This window comes from Lepidochelys kempii, chromosome 1 (assembly GCF_965140285.1).
Source record: "Lepidochelys kempii isolate rLepKem1 chromosome 1, rLepKem1.hap1, whole genome shotgun sequence".
NCBI lineage: Eukaryota > Metazoa > Chordata > Testudines > Cheloniidae > Lepidochelys > Lepidochelys kempii.
The window spans coordinates 23,124,162-23,146,923 of record NC_136380.1 but is presented as its reverse complement, the minus strand read 5'-3'; the positions used below and the strand labels follow the sequence as shown (position 1 = coordinate 23,146,923).

The window sequence follows — 22,762 nt, the reverse complement described above, 5'->3', positions numbered from 1 at the left end:
ATATTTTTTGCACTGAGATCCCATCTGGTGAGTAAACAACACCAGCAACCTTTCAGTCAACCAAAAAGCATATTCAACTGTCCTTCTGCACCTGCTGAACCGTAGTTGAATCTTTCCTTGCCGCTGTCAAAGTAGCCGGCATACGGGTTCATGAGCCAGGGGATTAAGGAGTAGGCTGGATCCCCCAGGATCATTATTAGTATTTCAACATTGCCAATGATGATCCGCTGGTTGGGAAAAAAGTTCCTTGCTTGTAGCTTTCTGAAAAGTCCTGTGTTCTTAAAAATGAGCACTTCATGAATCTTCCCTGACCAGCCCACACTGATATTAGTGGTGGTGGTCCACCAGCTCTTGCACAATCATGAAAAAGTAGCCTTTTCTGTTGATATGCTCTGGGGCCAAAATAGGGATGTGCATGCTGTCTATTGCTCCACCACAGTTTGAGAACCCTGTAGCTGCAAAGCCATCCACTATGTCCTGCACATTGCAGAGAGTCATGGTTGTGCATAGCAGGAGATGATTAAGAGCCCTGCACACTTGCATGACAGTGGCCCCCACAGTGGATTTTCCCACTCCAGAATGACTTCCCACTGAGCGGTAGCAATCCGGCATTGCAAGTTTCCAGTGTGATTGCCACTTGCTTCTCCACTGTCAGTGCTGCTCTCAGTTTGGTGTACCTGCATTGGATGGCTGAGGCAGGCACGGCACACAGATCCAGGAATGTGGCCTTACACATCCAAAAGTTCTTTGGCCACTCCTCATAATTCCAAACCTGCATTACAATACAATTTCACCAGGCAGTGCTTGTATCTCAGCCAGAAGCAGCACTCCACCCTGTTCCATGAACAGCAACAACAACCTTGAATTAGTTTTCACTATAACCCCTGTGTGAGCTGTTTCTGCCCCACTATGCAATGCCAAAACTACCCAACAGAGAGTGCACTGAATGGTGGCAAGTTACACAGTTGGATACCCATTCATGGTGCACCAGCACAAGCATGCATAATGAATATGTGCAGTGCCAACACAAGGAGCCAGCTGTGCACGTGCACAAGTGATATACTAACTGCAGCAATCATGTGCCAACGTAACTTGCAATGTAGACATGGCCTGACTTTAAAGTCAGCAGAGACAAGGAGGATGAGGTAATATATTTTATTGGACCAACTTCTGTTGGTGAAAGAAACAAGCTTTTGAGCTTACACAGAGCTCTTTTTCAGGTCTGGAAAACGACTCCGTGTCACAGCTACATACACTGGTGGAATAGTTAACACGGTATAACTAGACCATTCAAGGTGAAGTAGGCAGTTAATTCATAGGACAAAGGAGGGTTAGTGGGTTACAAAGTGTTGCTATGAGCCATAAATCCACTGTTTTATTAAGTCCATGATTTTTGGTGTCTAGTAGAGTTGTGAATTTAAGTTCCCAGGCTTGTCTTTTGAAGGTGTTGTTCATGTTTCCTTTAAACACAAGAACTGAGAGATCAGGTAGGGTGTGATCATTTTGTGAAAAATGTTACTCACAGATGATATGATGGTTTTGACTTTTATTATTTTTCTGTATGAGTTCATTTGAGAGCACAGTGATTGTCTTGTTTCACCTATACAGTTGTTATTGGGGTATTTATTGCACTGGATGAGGTACATCACATGCTATGATAGGCATGCATATTGAAAGGTATGTTGTGGATTTTACTGATCATTGCAAAAATAGAGATATGTCTGCAGGTTTTGTATGTCTTGTTATGGCAGGGTCTGCTGCCACTTTGAGTTATTGGGTCCTGGTTTGTGGGAAGCTTGCTTCTGATGATGAGTTTGGCAAGATTCGGGGGGTTGTCTGAAGGCCAGAAGAGGGGGTTCAGGATGTGGTCCCCATTGAGTATTTGTTGTAATTGTTTAATGATATGCCACATGGATTCCAGTGTGGGGTGGTTGACGACAACTAGGGGTGTAGGGTCAGAGAATTGTTTTCCCTGTATTGAAGTGGGTTCTCTTGGGGCATTGGGTAGCCAGTTCCATGATGCAAACTACTTCTCTTTTGGAGTGTCCTTGTTTGGTGAATCAGGTTTTAAGTATGTTACAGTGTGTATCCTGGACTTTCTCTTCAGAGCATTTTCTGTGGTGTCTGAGAACCTGGCTGTAGAAAACAGATTTCTTGGTGTGTCTGGGTAGTTACTAAATCTGTGAAGATAAGCATGGCAATCCACAGGTTTCCTGGTTTTGATGTCAATAGGATTCCATTGTTGAAGCCGATCATGATGTCCAGGAAGTTGATGCTAGTGTGGGAGTATTCTAGGGAGAGTTTGATGGATGGGTTGTGGCTGTTGAAGTTGTGGTGGAAATCTGAGAGAGTTTAGGTCATCTATCCAGAGGATGAAAATATTATTCATGTAGCACAGGTATATCTTTGGTTTCATGGTTCATTTATCCAGAAATTCTTCTTCAAGGTGTCCTATGAAGAGGCTGGAATATTGGAGAGCTATCCTACTTAACCCAGCTGTTCCCATGGATTGGACAAAGTGTTTGTTGTTGAGCATAAAATTGTTATGGGTGAGGATGAAATGGATGAGTTTGGCGATTTGTTTGGGATGGATATCTGAATATTGTCCATTGTCTTTTAGCTATTTAAGGCAGGCAGTTATTCTGTCATTGTAAAGGATGATGCATAGGGAGGTGACATCCATGGTGGCAGGGATGGTGTTCTGAGGGATGGTGTTCTGATGCTGTTAATGTTGTGGAGTTTCTGGAGGTAGTCAGTTGTGTCCTGGAAGAAACTGGTGCTTTATATGGTGACTAGTTTGAGGATGGTTTCTACAAGTCCTGACAGTCTTCAGTAAGAGTGCTGTGGCCGGATAGGTTGGGTCTGCCTGGGTTCCCCTGTTTGTGTATCTTGGGAAGTATGTGGAATGTCCATGGGGTGGTTCGTGGAGGATGAGGTCATAGAGTTTCTCTTGAAGTTGTTGGGGGCACAGCAGAGGAGGCAAGTTCTTTTAAAGTGTTTCCTTCTATCTACCTGCACAGCCTTAGTCTTGCTTGGGTTCAGCATTAGCCAGCTATCTTTCATCCTGGTGCAGATCTCCAAGGACTTTTACATATCCTGTAAAAGAGACATAGAGCTGAGAGCATCATTTACCCGCGGCTTCCCTTTCATTCTGTGTTCACTTTACATATCAAATCCCCAGCCTAGCGACTTCCCGTGGATGAGGTGCAGGCACTGACCCAGTCTGGAAGAACCCTTCAGGAAGCAGTTCTGGAAGTGAAAGAAGAACATTTGTGGGCCTGTGGGTTTGGCACTTACATTCCCTCCTGTAGCTTCTTGGAGGCGGGAGGGGCATTTTGTGATCAGAGGCGCTGAATGCTGCAGACAGAGCCAGCGGGATGAATTCTGACAAGGGGCTGGCAAGTCCCCACCAGAGGAGCAAGGGCCTTACACAGCTGCCAGGGGCACACCGGCGGACATGGGATCGCGCTAGGGTGGCCAGATAGCAAATGTGAAAAATCGGGACAAGGGTGGGGGGGGGTAACAGGAGCCTATATAAGAAAAAGTCCCCGAAATCGGGGCTGTCTTTATAAAATCGGGACATCTGGTCACCCTAGATCGTGCTGACACCCCACTTTTACAAACTGCTGTATCGCAACACTCAGGGACCTGTCCAAGGTCCCAGCCAATCGAGGCAGCGCTGGTGATTGGGGAGGCTCAGCAGCCTCAGCACGAGAAGGGCTGGCACCAGGGCACCGCCCGCGACCCAGCCCAGCCGGCGCTAAGAAGGCACAGGGAAGGCGGCCCAGCACCACGTGACCTCCTGGGCCCGCTTCCCCCTTGTTGCGCCAGGAGGGAGGCGTGTCACGTGACGTGAGCTGGGGGAGAGGAGGAGCAGAGGGAGCTACGTGACCAGTGAGGGGCGGGGCCGGGGGAGGGGAGGGGAGGGTTAGTCACGTGATTCGGGCGGCCCGGAACGATCCGGGGAGGTGCTGCGCGGCCGCCATTTTCCTGCGGCGCCCAGTGTGCGTGAGTCCCCCGACCCCGGCCGAGCGGAAGCAGCGAAGGGCGGGGGCGGGGGGCAGGAGGCGGGGGCGCTGCCCGGGTGACAGGGCCGTCCCCGGGGGCGGAGCGCAGCGGCGCCGAGCGACGTGTCCGAGCGCAGCTGCCTGCGGCGGGGCAGAGCGACGTGTCCGAGCGGGTCGGTCCCCCTGTCCCGTCCCGTCCCAGCCCGGCGCCGCGGCACCATGTCCGGCCAGAGCCTCACCGACCGCATCACGGCGGCGCAACACAGCGTGACCGGCTCGGCCGTCTCCAAGACCGTCTGCAAGGCCACGACCCACGAGGTCATGGGGCCCAAGAAGAAGCACCTGGACTGTGAGTAGCGGGGTGTGTGTGGCGGAGGCTCCCCCGGGGACCTGGGGGGTCTGTGAGTAGCGGGGTGTGTGTGGCGGAGGCTCCCCCGGGGACCTGGGGGGTCTGTGAGTAGCGGCGTGTGTGTGGCGGAGGCTCCCCCGGGGACCTGGGGGTCTGTGAGTAGCGGGGTGTGTGTGGCGGAGGCTCCCCCGGGGACCTGGGGGTCTGTGAGTAGCGGGGTGTGTGTGGCGGAGGCTCCCCCGGGGACCTGGGGGTCTGTGAGTAGCGGGGTGTGTGTGGCGGAGGCTCCCCCGGGGACCTGGGGGGTCTGTGAGTAGCGGGGTGTGTGTGGCGGAGGCTCCCCCGGGGACCTGGGGGGTCTGTGAGTAGCGGGGTGTGTGTGGCGGAGGCTCCCCCGGGGACCTGGGGGTCTGTGAGTAGCGGGGTGTGTGTGGCGGAGGCTCCCCCGGGGACCTGGGGGTCTGTGAGTAGCGGGGTGTGTGTGGCGGAGGCTCCCCCGGGGACCTGGGGGTCTGTGAGTAGCGGGGTGTGTGTGGCGGAGGCTCCCCCGGGGACCTGGGGGTCTGTGAGTAGCGGGGTGTGTGTGGCGGAGGCTCCCCCGGGGACCTGGGGGTCTGTGAGTAGCGGGGTGTGTGTGGCGGAGGCTCCCCCGGGGACCTGGGGGTCTGTGAGTAGCGGGGTGTGTGTGGCGGAGGCTCCCCCGGGGACCTGGGGGGTCTGTGAGTAGCGGGGTGTGTGTGGCGGAGGCTCCCCCGGGGACCTGGGGGGTCTGTGAGTAGCGGGGTGTGTGTGGCGGAGGCTCCCCCGGGGACCTGGGGGTCTGTGATTAGCGGGGTGTGTGTGGCGGAGGCTCCCCCGGGGAACTGGGGGTCTGTGAGTACCGGGGTGTGTGTGGCGGAGGCTCCCCCGGGGATCTGGGATCTGTGAGTAGCGGGGTGTGTGTGGCGGAGGCTCCCCCGGGGACCTGGGGGTCTGTGAGTAGCGGGGTGTGTGTGGCGGAGGCTCCCCCGGGGACCTGGGGGTCTGTGAGTAGCGGGGGGGGGTTGTGAGTAACGGGGTGTGTGTGGCGGAGGCTCCCCCGGGGACCTGGGGGTCTGTGAGTAGCGGGGTGTGTGTGGCGGAGGCTCCCCTGGGGACCTGGGGGTCTGTGAGTAGCGGGGGGGTGGGTTGTGAGTAACGGGGTGCGGGGGACTGGCAGAGGTTCCCCCGGGAGCCGTGGGGGTCTGTGAGTACGGGGGTGGGGGGAGAGGTTCCCCCGGAGGCTGTAGGGACTGTGAGTACGGGTGCGGGGGGCACAAGAGGTTCACCCCTGGGAGCCGTGGGGTCTGTGAGTAACGGGGGGACCGGAGAGGTTCATTCCGGAAGCCGTGAGGTCTGTGAGTGGGGGATAGGAGAGGTCCCCTCTAGGGGCCGAGGGGACTGTGAGTGGGGGCAGGAGAGGTTCCTCTGGGAGCCTGATAGGGGCATCTTGAACATTTTCCACCCATCCTCGGGGTATGGTAGAACACCTGGGTTGCAAGTAACCAAAATGTTCAAATACTTATCTAGCTTCTACACATAGGGAATCATGGGACCACTGGATTGCAAGTAACTAGGGGTTTCCCCTTGGGCTTCTGCTGGGCCCCCTGACCAAGGCACAACATGAGAGGGAGGGCATGAGAAGCATGTGTACTCTGAGTAACTGAAACTCCCCCACATACAACAGGTGAATTCAACTACTTTTCAGAGGCCAATACAAATGAGAGGGTGGAGGGCTTTACTAGAGTCCCCAGGAGCAACTCTCCCACCATAAGGAGCTGCTGTTAAAGGAGAAGTTGTTGGGATTCATATGAGCGTTGTCCTTTGTACTGTGTACAGGGGCATCATCTTTCATACAAATCTTCGGCTAGAAGGTGCTTTATGTTTTGAATTTCCCAACAAAAGCCTACCTCTGGTTGCCAGCTCCTTCTTAAGACATGAGATTATGAAGTTCAAGAAGAAACTTCTGCACTACGAATATACCTATACTGACATCAAAACCTATGACCATCAGCATCCATTCCTGAAATCACCTTGCTGTGCAGACGAAGTGCAGCATGTAGACTTTGAATAGCTCAGCTCTCTGCCTTCACCTCAATCCATAAAATCATAGGCCCCCAAAAGATGCACCTGGACTGATAAGTGTGTCCCTAATAAATCCTCCTATTCCTTCCCACCACATTCTTACAATACTATTTGACCATTTGTGAGGGACATCTTTCTATCAAAGCAGTAATATTAACTGAAGTTGATAGACTAAGCAGTTTATTGTATTTTCACACCATGCGTGTGTCAGTTCAGTTCCTAGATGGTACAATAATACAATTAGTAAAAGCTTGCTGTGTACCGCACAAACACATCGACATTCTCAGTATAGGACAGTTTACATTTTAAATAGAGGGGGAGAAAGGAAGTATTTTTTTCCATTTTAAAGATAAAGGTCATAGACGGAGATTAAGTGAAAAGAACAGGAGTACTTGTGGCACCTTAGAGACTAACAAATTTATTTGAGCATAAGCTTTCGTGAGCTACTTCATCGGATGCTGTAGCTCACGAAAGCTTATGCTCAAATAAATTTGTTAGTCTCTAAGGTGCCACAAGTACTCTTTTTGCGAATACACGGCTGCTACTCTGAAACCAGAGATTAAGTGGTTTGCTCAGTGTCATACAGGAAGTCTGTGGAAGAGCTGGGAATAGAACCTATTTCATGAATCCTAGTCCAGTGCCTCAAACATAAGATCAACCTTCTTGAAATACAGCAGCAAATAAGTTGGTTAGTTTTTTGTTGTTTTGTTCTCTGACAGATTCTCTTCCTTTTTTGCTTTGGTGATGTCACAGTACTTTACCAGCTTCATATTTTTGGTCTGCGTTGCAGGATCACCTGAAGTCCCAGTTTATAGTTCATTGAGATATTTCTGAAGGCCAATTATGATAGCTGGTTATTGTGCAAATCTGGATAATGACAGAATTGTGATTTTTTTTTTGAGCTATTCGTCCATCTTCCTTTCTGAATTCCTATATGATGGTAGCTTTATATCACTTTTCCTAGCTTTCCCTGGACGACTTCAGGAACATCTAGTCTTGCCTTTATCAGCATACAAGAACTGTGACTTTCTTGTTTAAATCACCAGTGTGTTACTTGGTTCTGCAGCTGTTGTCTTTAGCTTGAATCAGTTCTCAGGTTCTTTTGAGTTTCTGCATCTTCATCTGTAGAACACTTGCTATGTTTATGCCAGGTATCTTCAGTTGATGAGGCAACAGAAATCTGAGCTTGTTCAATAATGATGCAATTTTGAGCTACAACATGGTCTGACTTTTAATAGGGCCATCATTAACCTTAATATCTTGTGCTGTTCCAGCAAAGCTGCACAGGAAAGGTTCCTCACATTCTTTTGCAGGTCTGTATGACCTAATAGGCCATTTCCATCTCCGGCCTCTGATTCTGAGAACTGTTTCTCGTTAATTTGTATGATAAGTAAAGGTTTAGATTTAATTTGAATTAGGTTGTTTAGAGATTTTACATTTGGAGCACAAAGTAACAATACTTTAATGACAAATACTGCAAATATTGGATAATGTTTATCCAACATTAAATTGTTTTTCTGCTCCTTCCCATCTTAAAGGTTGCATTTTATAAAAACTCCATGGTGGAGATCATCAATAAGATGTACTACCAAATGATATTAATAAAATGCTGGGAGAGTTTTGAGGTGTGTGTTAAGCTACTAAAATACTTGAGAATTCAATCTACCTGTAAAATATTATGCATTTTTCCAAAGTACACATTTTGGTAGTATTTGTATGCTTAATATTTCTTTGAAAGCTTGATCTTTTATCGGCAGTCTTAAGTCAATTTATGCATGAATCCTAATAAGGTCAGATAAACCTGTCCCAATGTGGTCTTCTTAAATTTGTTTCAGTTGTGCAGGAACTCTGTATACATATACTTGGTCTAGTATAATGTGCATACGTGCTTGTTAGGAATCTTGGAAGTCCCCTTGTAGTTCAGTAACAGATGTTACATTGTTTACCATTTCCAAATAGTTCCAGTTTAAGAATAACATCCCCTTTTACCTTACTACAATAGATTTAAGTGGCCAAGTGTTCAAAAAAGGCAAACTACTCTCTCTGTGTTATAGTAAGAGCCTCCTCTTCTGTGTTAGCTTGCTAACATTGCTTTGTGTTTTGAGAATGATTTAATATATCCATTGTTATGCATGCTTGATCACTCACTCCAGTTTCCTGCCAACTCAAGTTTTTTCTTTAAGAGAAGTAATAATTTGGAACTACTACCTTGCTGGCATAGCACAGGGAGATCCCTAAAAGTTAAGGATCACCCTCGCAGTGGATTTGAAAGCAATATCTAGGCAATGAATGTTTAGCTAAATGTAGCTGAATAACTTGGCATCAAATTGTTTTAGTTGCTTTTTCTTGCTATTTCACAGGTTCTGTGTGCGTTTCAGAACATAATTCAAGCAAGCAGCTCTACTAGAATCTGTAGGGCATTTTTGTGATAGTGGTTGACATTGTATGTAAAGTGTTATGGAATTTTTTGAATATTGATTGGCATACTCTGGCATTTAGTCTTATAGAAGTGGATCTTGGAGAAGATGTCTCAGTGCATATTTTTCTGTTTGCTTTATATTATGACTAGTGATGGGTCAGCAGTTAACACCTTTTTTTAATCTCAGAACAGTTTTAGTATAATTACTATTAATGTGGTACTCAAGTCTGTGTTAACAGACAATTCATGTTACAAAATGTTTGCAACAGGTTGGGCATTGGAAGTCCAGGTGAGCAATAGGGCAATAGTTTGAAGTAATTGATGTGCTTTTTTTTTTTGGATTTAATTTTATTTAGGCAAGCTTTTCACAAAGTGACATAAGAAACATAGTAAAATGTACAATGAATAAATCTACCTTTGACTGACTAACCATTCCTAAAGTTCTTTTGCTGAGGTAATGTTTGTATGGACTATTAGAGGTATTAAACCCAATCAGAATATTTATTTTTTAAGGAAAATGACAGCTTGTAGAAGCCTAAGGCATGAAATGACTGGTCCTGCTACACCAAAAATAACTCAGCCCCTCAGTTTCTAGGACAAAGTATTAGAATATGTACTGGAGGGACCAATGCTGCAGTGTCTGGAAGGTGGAATAGAAGTCTTAATAGGTGTCCTCAATCTCTGACTCCTGTGGTTTTGATTCTGTGATTCATATCAGAAATGTGTTCAGATGGGTCATTGTCTTGCAAATGAGACACAAAGGTCAAAACATTAAAAAAGGGGATTCTATCTTGAATCTAAGTTCAGATGATCTGACTCTTCCATAAATCTTTCATTTTCCGATACTGGAATTAGATTTTCTGGCGGCATTGCTTTATTGGGCTGAACTTTTCGTAGAACTTATTGTAATTTGCTCCCCTTTCGCGTGCATGTGGTTCCTCCTCACCAAAACAGAAGTGTTCAGTTATTCTCCCTCAGGAACCCTTAGTATTAGATATAAGCAGCTGTTCTGCTGTCTAGCACTAGATGTGCTAAAGTCAGCACCCTTTAAAAATGCTCTCTGGTATTCTCTGTATGTACACTTATTATGGTATTTTGTAGTAGTTTCCAGTTTAGCTACTGCAGGTGTCAAGTGTATAAGGGCACCCACTGTGTCAGCAGTGGATATCGATCATTAGTAACACTTGTCTCACATGAACCACAGTGAGATGGTATTATGTGCCCAAGAAGCAATTCTGTAGTCTGAAACAAACTCTGTTTCCTTTTCTAACATATTGTTGTAATGGATTTCCTTTGAACATGATGGAATTTCACAAATGTAATTAATATTGTTGGCATTCTAATCAGCATTGACAGTTCTCATTTGTTTTATGAGAACAGAATTATTTGTTAGTGAAACCAACATCCAAAAGTGATCATCGTTACTTGCATGCCAAGTGATAATCCTATTTTGTGAATTTATAGAAAAAAAATTTATAGAAGGAAACTTTGTGTGACATTCTGAGATGAGGTTGAGGAATTCTTTGGAGTTGAGATGAAAAGAAAACTACTTTTTCAGCATTAAAATCAGCACTACATACAAACTTAGCAGCATCATTCCTGCTTGGCTAGAAACTAGAGGGATTTTAATGCAAATTGTGAAACGTCAGTTTAATACTTTGAAATTTTGCATTTCTTCAGTATATTTGGTATAAACAACATTAACTATCTAAAATGATGCTTTTGTTCTATATTACCAAACACCTTTGCTAGTGGAATTTTTAACATGCTTAACACTCACAACTTAAATTTGATAGTTTTTACAAAATTCAGATGAAAAATGTTTTCATGAAACTATTTTTAAAAATGCAATAAAACTGTTGATTTGTTTTGAACTAAATACTCTGCTGTAATGTTTGCGTCCCAAATGTTGCAGCTTTGAGAACCTGGACTGACTGCTGGAGAACCTAAAACTAAGTGGAAAGTCCATTTAATAGGTTTATGATTCATATGATATGTCTCCATCCATGTTTTATGGCTGAAGCCATAATATTGTTTTATTCTTAGTTACACTGTTGTCTTAAACCTACAACCAGCTGTTTGTAAAATAGAGGAATTATTGTTTGTTGAATAACATGATATGTTATTCAACAATAAATATATTTCCTTAGCTCTTAAAAATGTAATTATTATTTTTCCCTCTAACTTCAGTGTTGCTTCCGTGTTAGCTAATCTCAGACAGTGACACCTGTTCAATGGACAGCTTTTGGTGTTTGAATTTCTGTGCCATGATTCCTAAAATATTTCATCTTTCACTTCGATTAAAAATTGGTGTCTTTCACTAATATAGACTAATTTTAATTTGGGGAATTTCTTTCTAAATTCTTACTCCAGTTGCAAATGTATACATTATTCCTCCTTCCCTAAACTGTTGTGTTATGTATTGCTGTATAGCTGCTTCTTAATTTCACCCAGTAATGGCTGTATGTCAGCTGTGGATGATAGTCCTGGAAGTCTAGTATCTAATGTCACAGAATAACTTGGGGGTGTCAAAAGCAAAGACTTTATTCTAGCTATAAAGATGCTTTTGAAAGGTTTGTTTATATTTCTGTGCTGAGCCCTCCCTCTGACCTCTTCATTAATTGGTGTATTGTGTCCACATTTCAGTGTGTGTTCACCTTTAGTTTCAATTTCTGTTCTGGTGGATTTTTCTTTTTCTTAACAAGCATTTGAAAGGCACAGTAGCTCTTTCTCTTCTTCGTTCATGCTATCTGATGGAAAGAGTTTCGACCAGTGACAGGTAGATCTATAAACCTTGGAAGAACATGGACTAAAGTAGTACTTGGGGTGTGTTTTGGGAGAGATGGAGGGATGGTTGAGAGTATTAGATTATGCCACAGTTTTTATCAGTTCTCTGATTTTAGCAATTCATAGAGAACTGGAGCTCAAACTTCATTCTGCACGTACTAAACTGTTTGGCATGATCACAGCAGCAATGTTGATTTTGGACATTTTTGAATTTTTTGATCAAAATATAGCTCAGAAAAACCATTTCTCAATAAAAAATACAGCTGAAGTGTGTGAAATGTTTTAAGGCTTAAGATAGGGTAAATGTATCCTTTATTTATTCATTCCTCATAGATGCAAAGAATAAAAATAGCAGCAGGCCTACATAAAAGAGTAATATTTACACCTTGGTAAATCATCCTCTGCCCAGCTAACTCCATCACTAGGGAGAAGTAGGCTGCCCTGGCTGAAGAAGTCTGAATCTCTGAATGGGGTTGCTAGCCTCCAGTTCTTCCTTTTCTAGGACTTTGAGGTTTTAGATCTTGTTTTATCCCAGACTTTATATCCTTGGAAAGAGTAAACCATTCTAGCATGGATGGAGCTATACAGGTAGTTCCTTCCCCCACTGATGGCCCAGCCATTGTTATCTTAGCCTAAGAAACACACCTTCAAAGCAGCAATCTTATCTATTTCCCCTTGTTTATTTCCCCTCCCACTGTCCTTGTAAACTTGATTATCACTACAAAAGGTTGTCCCGTCTCCTCCCTCCTCCCCCCCCAATAGCTCACCTTTCCTGATCACTCTTGTTACAGTCTGTATTGTAACACCCATTGTTTCATGTTCTCTGTGTATATAAAATCTCCCCTCTGTTTTCCACTGTATGCATCCGATGAAGTGAGCTGCAGCTCATGAAAGCTTACACTCAAATAAATTTGTTAGTCTCGAAGGTGCCACAAGTACTCCTTTTCTTTTTATAGATACAGACTAACACGGCTGCTACTCTGTAACTTATCTATGTTGTTTCATTCCCTTGGGTTTTCCCCATTTACAGCCTCCTTTGCTTTAACTTCACTAGGTATACTGGCAAACATTTTCTAATATAGACGAGGCCTCTAGTGAATGGCCTCAGCTGCAGTGCATGCATTAGTTATATTTTCTTACTGGCAGATGTTTTAGTCATTTCGATAAAATTAAAAGTTAACGTGTAGTCTTGTAATAAGCTAACTTTGCCATATAAATTCCAATTTCATGCAGACTTCAGAGCTGCAACTACCATATACGTTGGAAGGCCTTACACAGGTTTAAGGTACTTTGTAGTAGGAAGGGCCTTTCAGCATCAATGCTTTTCAGAAATTGAAATGCCGAATCTATCGGCGTGCTTTAACGGTGCCCAATGCAAGAGCTAAATCTAGGATCTTGATTGATCTTTTTAAAACTAAATGTAAATAGTTCTTTGTCGCTTCCTTAGAAAAGTGGGGCAACCTGCCTCAATTACAAGACAAAAGTAGTGTTTAAATATGTATTTTTTAAAATTACCATTGCCATGTCAGTGATAGGGTAATTGAAGGACTGCTGAGACGTTTCTACATTTATGAAAATCTCGTTTGCCAAGATGTTTCGGTTTCTGTGAAACAAAATCAAAATAAATTAAAAGGTATGACTATAAAAATTGCCCTCCTAAGTCCAATAAAAATGAAGAAATAGCTCTATTGAATGAGAGGGAGGGACAGACATGGAAAGGAAGCCCTCCTGGTATAGTGAATGGCATAGCTTGACCAATGGGTTACTTTCATGCTATCGCCAAGATGTGTTTTTCATAGGAGAGGCAGGGCCAGAGGTGGATTAAGCTTTTGTGGGGCCCTGGGCCAGAACAGGTCGTGGCCTCTCCCCACCCTTTCTGCGTGCAGTCCCTCCCCTGCACTTTTGCTGGGGAAAAGGGGCTGGGGTGTGGGGGCCTGCCGCCTCTCCATCTGGCGCTCCTGCCAGGGGTTGGTGCACAGGGGCTTGCCACGCCCACCCGGTGCTCCTGCTGGGGAACAGGAGAAGCTTGACCCTGCTCACCGGCAGGAGTGCTGGGCGGAGTGGTCGCCTATTTGCCCCAGGCCCCTGGGTGTGGGTCGTGTTGGCCCAGTGGCTAATCTGCCACTGGGCTGGGCATATATTTAAGGGTTTTGCCTTTTTTGTCTCAGAGCAACTTCTTTCAAAGAGGGAGACCAGAGCGAGTATCTTGCATTTGCCTAGGACCAAAACTTATTTTTTCCCCAAGTAACTTTGAAAGGAAACTAAGGAATGAGATGTAAAGTTCTGTTCTGGATTAGATGTTGTTTGACAGAGGAAGATGTGGTAAGTGTTCAGTTTATAATATGGAAGGTTAAAATAGGATGCCCCAAAATAGGGCTAGTGTTTGTTTATTACTGAGCTAGGGAGGGGAGTGAATAGACAGTACAGTGGCAGGTGAAAATGAAGGTGGGAGGAACTCAAGATCATGCTGAAGGGAAAGAATAATTTGAATTGCACATATTTATTAGTTCTGAACTGACTACATCGTCAGAAAAAAGATCTAGACAACATTGTAGATAGCTCAGTGATGATCTCTGTTCAGTGAGAAGTGGTAAAAATAAAAAATCAGTGTTAAGATGTATATACAATAATACAGAAAGTTATGCCATGACAGATCGATGGTACACACTCACCTTAAACATTATTCAATTCTGATCAACCCATCTCAAAAGCTACATAGTAGAAACAAAGCATCCAGAGAAGGATGACTAAAACTAGAAGCATGAGAAGACCTGTATGTGCTTAGACAAGGGGTGGGCAAACTTTTTGGCCTGAGGGCCACATCGGGGTATAGAAATTGTATGACGGGCCATGAATGCTCACAAAATTGGGGTTGGGGTGCAGGCTACAGCTGGGGGTGCATGTTCTGGGGTGGGGCTGAGGGTGAGGGGTTTGGGGTGCAGGAGGGTGCTCTGGGCTGGGACCAAGGGGTTTGGAGGGGAATCGGGGCTGGGGTGAAGGGGTGCGGCTCAGGGGTGCAGGCTCTGGGCAGCGCTTACGTCAAGCAGCTCTTGGAAGCAGCGGTATGTTCCTACCTGGCTCCTACATGGAGGCGTGGCCAGGCAGTACTGCTGCGTGCTGCCCTGTCACAGGCGCTGTCCCTGCAGCTCCCATTGGCCACAGTTCCTGGAGGCGGCACTTGAGGTGTGGGCAGCATGCGGACTGTAGCCCCCTGGCTGCCCTTGTGCGTAGGAGCCGGAGGGGGGGAGCATGCTACTGCTTCTGGGAGCCACGCGGAGCAGCCCCCAACCCTGCTCCCCAGCTGGAGCGCCGGAGCAGGGCAAGCCCCAGACCCCGCTCCCCAGCGGGAGCTCAAGGGCCGGATCAAAACAGCTAGCAGGCCAGATGTGGCCCACGGGCTGTAGTTTTCCCACCCCTGGCTTAGAGATTTGAGGTATGTCTATCCTGCACACCTTGTAGCATAGTTATAAATGGCAGTGTAGACAGTGAGGCACAGCTTATGCGACTAAAGATGCACCTATACCCATCACGGCTCTCTGTGTAGAGACCAACTGGTGCCTCTCTTGTCTACACTGCTATATTTAGCAGTGTCGTGTCCTTCTGCTTCCCCACTGCTGGAGTCTTTCCCTATCATGGGGAAAGGCTCCAACATCAGGAAGGCTCTGGCAGGAGGAGGTAGCCAGGAAAGGCATCTCGTGCCACTGAGGCCTTTCATTGACGTGTAGCTACATACTGCAGTGTGTGCTCAGCCTGCTTTTTGCTGCAGTGTGTAGCTACACATTCCTTGCATGCAGGCACCAGTGGTGTGCAGCCTTAAATGATTAAGACTGCTTAATTTGGAGACGTACTGGAGATATAGACTGCTAATCGAGTTGTCAAGTTATTTGGGTGCTCCTATTTACTCAGAACAACTTCTCTCAAATAGTGAAACAGGAGCAAGCTTCTTTCATTTGCCTACCACCGAAGCTTATTTTTTACCAAGTAACTCTGTCGGGAATCTAAGGAGTGAGATGTAATGCGAGATTAAGGGGTCACCAATGAAACTGAAAGGCAACATGTATGAGAGCTTTTGAAAACTTTACCCTGTGAAAAACAGTTTCCTTTCATCAGTGTCAAAAGTGATTTAGGAGTTTGTCCCCTTGAAAAACAGTGAAAAACTTATTCTGTCATCCATGGTAGGACGCTTTACTTCGGCACCTGTGTCTTTGGAACCTTTGAAAAATGTATTCATGTTGAATAATTAAACTGGGGAACTCACTGCCTCAAGTTTAGACCAAGAGCTTTGCACGGTTCAAAAGTATTAGACATTTATGAATAATACCTTACAGTATACAGAATTTGGGGTAGCGTGGACGCAATTCAACGGTTTTGGCCTCCGGGAGCTATCCCAGAGTGCTTCATTGTGACAGCTCTGGACAGCACTCTCAACTCAGATGCACTAGGAAGGTAGACAGAAAAAGCCCCTGGGACTTCTGAATTTAATTTCCTATTTGGCCAGTGTGGCACTGGTGACCATGGTCACCTCTGCTGATGAGCTCTGCATGGAGTCCCAGAACATCAAAAGAACTCCAGCATGGACCAAATGGGAGGTACTGGATCTGATTGCTGTATGGGGAGACAAATCCGTGCTATCAGAACTCCATTCCAAAAGACGAAATGCCAAAATATTTGAAAAAATCTCCAAGGGCATAAAGGACAGAGGCTATAACGGACCCACAGCAGTGCCACATGAAACTTAAGGCGCTCAGGCAAGCCTACCAAAGAGGCAAACGGCCCCTCCTGGTCAGAGCCCCAGACATGCCTCTTCTATGATGAGCTGCATGCAATTCTAGGGGGTGTCCCTACCACTGCCCCACCCCGTACGTGGACTCCTGCAAGGGGGGAGTCTCATGCAACAGGGATGAGGATTTAGGGGATGAGGAAGATGATGAGTAGGAGGATGAAACCGTTCTCCCCAACAGCCAGGAACTGTATCACCCTGGATCCAAAACCCTCCCAAGGTGGGCTCCCGGACCTTGAAGGCAGAGAAGGCACCTCTGGTGAGTGTACCTTTGAAAATATAATACATGGTTTGAAAGCAAGTGTGTTTAATGATTGATTTGCCCTGAAGACTTGGGATGCATTCGCGGCCAGTACAGCTACTGGAAAAGTCTGTTAACATGTCTGGGCATGGAGCGGAAATCTTCCAGGGACATCTCAGTGAAGCTCTCCTGGAGGTACTCCCAAAGCCTTTGCAAAAGGTTTCTGGAGAAAGCAGCCTTATTCCGTCCTCCATGGTAGGACACTTTACCATGCCAGACCAGCAGCACGTAGTCTGGAATCGTTGCATAATAAAGCATGGCAGCGTATGGTCCCGGTGTTTGCTGGCATTCAAGCAACATCTGTTCTTTATCTCTCTGTGTTAGCCTCAGAAGAGTGATATCATTCATGGTCACCTGGTTGAATTAGGGGAATTTTATAAAAGGGACATTCAGAGGTGTCTGTTCCTGCTGGTCTGTTTGCCTGTGGCTGAAAAGAAATCATCCCCGCTGTTAGTCACGCGGTGGGGGGAAGGGATGAAGCGATCATCCCAGAGAATTGTGTGTGTGAGGGGGGGTTAGTTGGGTTTATGCTGCACATTAACCCAAAAACTGCAGCCCCTCCTTTTAAAGGGACAACCCATTTTAAAGGGACAACCCAGTGCGTGCTTGGTATGGGAAATGAGGGCGCTGCTGTTTGAAACCATTCCCACCTGTTATGAAGGTTAAAGAAGCCAAAAGACCATGACTGCCTGCAGGCCGAATTCTGTTGCCCCTCCCTGCATGTATGATCTCTCACACCAAACCGGCAGGCCCTCAATATAAGAGGCAAAATGCAACCTTGTACCGAAAGCACATGTACAATGTAATGTTAACAGCTTGGTTCACCATGAAAGAGTCTACCCATTGTTCTCTAAAATGTATCTTTTTAAACACTACTCTCCCTTTTTTTCTCCCACAGCTGCAAATGTTTCAGTGCTCCCCCTATCATCTTCAACCAGAGGTTAGCGCAGATAAGAAGGCGAAAAAAACACACTTGCAATGAAATGTTCTCTGAGCTCATGCAGTCCTCCCGCACTGAAAGAGCTCAGCAAAATGCATGGAGGCAAGCAATGTCAGAGTCCAGGAAAGCACAAAATGAACACGAGGACAGGAGAGGTTGTGGGAGCAAGAGGAGAAGTGGCAGCAGCGTGATGAGAGGAAGCAGGATGCAATGCTGAGGCTACTGGAGGATCAAACTGATATGCTTCAGCGTATGGTTGAGGTGCAGGAAAGGCAGCAGGAGCACAGACTGCTGCTGCAGCCCCTGTGTAACCGCCCACCTTTCTCCCCAAGTTCCATAGCCTCCTCACCCAGACACCCAAGAACGCTGAGGCGGGGCTCCAGGCACCCAAGCACTCCACCTCAGAGGACTGCCCAAGCAACAGAAGGCTGGCATTCAATAAGTTTTGAAGTGCCGTGTGGCCTTGTCCTTCCCTCTTCCCCCACCTCTCCCGGGCTACCTTGGCAGTTATCCCCCTATTTGTGTGACAAATTAATAAAGAGTGCATGAATTTGAAACAACAATGACTTTATTGCCTCTACAAACGGTGTTCGAAGGGAGATGGTCAGTTGACTTTACAGGGAAGAAGAGTGAACCAAGGGGGCGGGTTTTCATCAAGGAGAAATAAACAGAACTGTCACACCATAGCCTGTCCAGTCATGAAACTGGTTTTCAAAGCTTCGCTGATGCGCAGTGCGCCCTGCTGTGCTCTTCTAATCACCCTGATGTCTGGCTGCGTGTAATCAGCGGCCAGGCGATTTGCCTCAACCTCCCACCCCTCCATAAACGTCTCCCCCTTACTCTCACAGATATTGTGGAGCACACAGCAAGCAGTAATAACAATGGAAATATTGGTTTCGTTGAGGTCTAACCAAGTCAGTAAACTGCGCCAGCACGCTTTTAAATGTCCAAATACACTTTCTACCACCATTCTGCACTTGCTCAGCCTATAGGTGAACAGCTCCTGCCTACTGTCCAGGGTCCCTGTGTATGGCTTCATGAGCCATGGCATTGAGGGGTAGGCTGCGTCCCCAAGGATAACTTTAGGCATGTCAACATCCCCAGCAGTTATTTTCTGGTCTGGAAAGTAAGTCCCTTGCTGCAGCTGTTCAGACAGACCAGAGTTCCTGAAGATGCAACTGTCATGTACCTTTCCCAGCCATCCCATGTTGATGTTGGTGAAACGTCCCTTGTGATCCTCCAGTGCTTGCAGCACCATTGAAAAGTACCCCTTGCGGTTTATATACTGGCTGCCAAGGTGGTCCGGTGCCAAGATAGGGATATGCGTTCTGTCTGTCGCCCCATCACAGTTAGGGAGTCCCATTGCAGCATAGCCATCCACTATGACCTTCACATTTCCCAGAGTCACTACCCTTGATAGCAGCATGTCATTGATTGCGTTAGCTACTTGGATCACAGCAGCTCCCACAGTGGATTTGCCCACTCCAAATTGATTCCTGACTGACTGGTAGCTGTCTGCCATTCCAAGCTTCCAGAGGGCTATCGCCACTCGCTTGTGAACTGTGAGGGCAGTTCCATGAAACTGCCCTTATGCATGCGAAAGTTTCGCAGCCACTGGGATAATCCCAGACCTGCAACACTGTGCAGTCCCACCAGTCAGTGCTTGTTTCCTGGGCCCAGAATTGGCATTCCATGGCATGAGACTGCCCCATTGCCACCAGGACGTCCAAATTGCCGGGGCCCATACTTTGAGAGAAGTCTGTGTCCATGTCCACATCACTCTCGTCACCATGCTGCCATCGCCTCCTCGCCAGCCTTTGCAGGTTCTGGTTCTGAACATACTGCAGGATAATGCGCAAGGTGTTTATAATGCTCATAACTGCTGTAGTGATCTGAGCGGGCTCCATGCTTGCCGTGGTATGGCATCTGCAGGAGAGCAGAGTTGCAGCGGAAGTGATGGCTGACAATGGATGCCATGAGAGTAGATATTTATAGAGAGTGACAAGAGGACCGGTGAGGTGGATTCATGAGAGCAGGAGAACAGAGTTGCAGCGGGAGCCCATGACAGCCAACATGGAGATATTCGCTACTGAGACGAGCATGAGAGCAGAGTTGCAGCAGAAGCGGTGGTTGGATGACCAGTTTTGCAGACCTACTGCACCGTCTGTTGCCAGCAGCACCAGGACACAACAGTGGCAGTGTCGGTGAGCTGAGCTGAGCGGGCTGCACACTCGCCTTGGTATGGTGAGACAAGAGCAGGAGAGCAGAGTTGCAGTGAAAGCGGTGGATGATGACGGTCATATAGAGGACCTGTGAGGTGGATTCATGGCACCAGGAGAGGAGCAGAGTTGAAGCGGTGGTTCGATGACGGCAGTTAGCAGTCCTACTGCACCATCTGTTGAAAGCAGTATGGCGTCTCCACAGTAAAAAGGTGTGAAATGATTGTCTGCTGTTGCTTTCACGGAGGGAGGGTCGACTGACAACATGTACCCAAAATCACCCGCGACAATGTTTTTGCCCCATTAGGCATTGGGAGCTTAACCCAGAAGTCCAGTGGGCGGCAGAGACTGTGGGATAGCTACCCACAGTGTAATGCTCTGAAGTCGATGCTAGCCAAGGTACTGTGGATGCGCTCCGCTAACTTAATGTGCTTCTTGGGGACACACACAATCGACTGTATAAAATCACTTCCTAAAAACTGACTTCTATAAATTCTACCTAATTCTGTAGTAAGAAGAAAAGGAGTACTTGTGGCACCTTAGAGACTAACCAATTTATTTGAGCATGAGCTTTCGTCAGCTACAGCTCACTTCATCGGATGCATACCGTGGAAACTGCAACAGACTTTATATATACACAGAGAATATGAAACAATACCTCCTCCCACCCCACTGTCCTGCTGGTAATAGCTTATCTAAAGTGATCATCAGGTTGGGCCATTTCCAGCACAAATCCAGGTTTTCTCACCCTCCGCCCCCCCACACACAAACTCACTCTCCTGCTGGTAATAGCCCATCCAAAGTGACAACTCTTTACACAATGTGCATGATAATCAAGTTGGGCCATTTCCTGCACAAATCCAGGTTCTCTCACCCCCCTCCCAAAAACCACACACACAAACTCACTATCCTGCTGGTAATAGCTCATCCAAAGTGACCACTCTCCCTACAATGTGCATGATAATCAAGGTGGGCCATTTCCAGCACAAATCCAGGTTTTCTCACACCCCCCCACCCACCCCCATACACACACAAACTCACTCTCCTGCTGGTAATAGCTCATCCAAACTGACCACTCTCCAAGTTTAAATCCAAGTTAAACCAGAACATCTGGGGGGGGGGGGGTAGGAAAAAACAAGGGGAAATAGGCTACCTTGCATAATGACTTAGCCACTCCCAGTCTCTAAATTAATAGTATCCAATTTGCAAATGAATTCCAATTCAGCAGTTTCTCGCTGGAGTCTGGATTTGAAGTTTTTTTGTTTTAAGATAGCGACCTTCATGTCTGTGATTGCGTGACCAGAGAGATTGAAGTGTTCTCCGACTGGTTTATGAATGTTATAATTCTTGACATCTGATTTGTGTCCATTTATTCTTTTACGTAGAGACTGTCCAGTTTGACCAATGTAAATGGCAGAGGGGCATTGCTGGCACGTGATGGCATATATCACATTGGTGGATGTGCAGGTGAACGAGCCTCTGATAGTGTGGCTGATGTTATTAGGCCCTGTGATGGTGTCCCCTGAACAGATATGTGGGCACAATTGGCAACGGGCTTTGTTGCAAGGATAAGTTCCTGGGTTAGTGGTTCTGTTGTGTGGTATGTGGTTGTTGGTGAGTATTTGCTTCAGGTTGCGGGGCTGTCTGTAGGCAAGGACTGGCCTGTCTCCCAAGATTTGTGAGAGTGTTGGGTCATCCTTTAGGATAGGTTGTAGATCCTTAATAATGCGTTGGAGGGGTTTTAGTTGGGGGCTGAAGGTGACGGCTAGTGGCGTTCTGTTATTTTCTTTGTTAGGCCTGTCCTGTAGTAGGTGACTTCTGGGAACTCTTCTGGCTCTATCAATCTGTTTCTTTACTTCTGCAGGTGGGTATTGTAGTTGTAAGAAAGCTTGACAGAGATCTTGTAGGTGTTTGTCTCTGTCTGAGGGGTTGGAGCAAATGCGGTTGTATTGCAGAGCTTGGCTGTAGACGATGGATCGTGTGGTGTGGTCAGGGTGAAAGCTGGAGGCATGCAGGTAGGAATAGCGGTCAGTAGGTTTCCGGTATAGGGTGGTGTTTGTGACCATTGTTTATTAGCACTGTAGTGTCCAGGAAGTGGATCTCTTGTGTGGACTGGACCAGGCTGAGGTTGGTGGTGGGATGGAAATTGTTGATATCATGGTGGAATTCCTCAAGGGCTTCTTTTCTATGGGTCCAGATGATGAAGATGTCATCAATATAGCGCAAGTAGAGTAGGGGCTTTAGGGGACGAGAGCTGAGGAAGCGTTGTTCTAAATCAGCCATAAAAATGTTGGCATACTGTGGGGCCATGCGGGTACCCATAGCAGTGCCGCTGATCTGAAGGTATACATTGTCCCCAAATGTGAAATAGTTATGGGTAAGGACAAAGTCACAAAGTTCAGCCACCAGGTTAGCCGTGACATTATCGGGGATAGTGTTCCTGACGGCTTGTAGTCCATCTTTGTGTGGAATGTTGGTGTAGAGGGCTTCTACATCCATAGTGGCCAGGATGGTGTTATCAGGAAGATCACCGATGGATTGAAGTTTCCTTAGGAAGTCAGTGGTGTCTCGAAGGTAGCTGGGAGTGCTGGTAGCGTAGGGCCTGAGGAGGGAGTCTACATAGCCAGACAATCCTGCTGTCAGGGTGCCAATGCCTGAGATGATGGGGCGCCCAGGATTTCCAGGTTTATGGATCTTGGGTAGTAGATAGAATATCCCAGGTCGGGGTTCCAGGGGTGTGTCTGTGCGGATTTGATCTTGTGCTTTTTCAGGAAGTTTCTTGAGCAAATGCTGTAGTTGCTTTTGGTAACTCTCAGTGGGATCATAGGGTAATGGCTTGTAGAAACTCGTGTTGGAT

The 22,762-nt window shown here is 46.6% G+C and overlaps 1 protein-coding gene across 22 annotated transcripts in view; it reads left to right on the top strand.

The window, feature by feature from the left end:
• Positions 1 to 3,928: 3,928 nt before the first annotated feature.
• The window catches only part of PICALM (phosphatidylinositol binding clathrin assembly protein), a 119,333-nt gene continuing 100,499 nt past the window's right edge, over positions 3,929 to 22,762 (top strand). For 10 of the 22 annotated variants that reach the window (XR_013635580.1, XM_073336480.1, XM_073336348.1 and 7 more), the window contains exon 1: positions 3,930 to 4,356. Coding sequence is in view for 17 of the 22 variants with exons in the window: in XM_073336480.1 (XP_073192581.1) it covers positions 4,227 to 4,356 (130 nt within the window). In the remaining 5 variants the exon portion in view is untranslated. Of the gene's footprint in view, positions 4,357 to 16,626; positions 16,705 to 17,644; positions 20,118 to 20,212; positions 20,305 to 22,762 lie in introns of all 22 variants that reach the window. The other 12 variants (XR_012157972.2, XM_073336420.2, XM_073336372.2 and 9 more) reach the window with 5 other exon arrangements.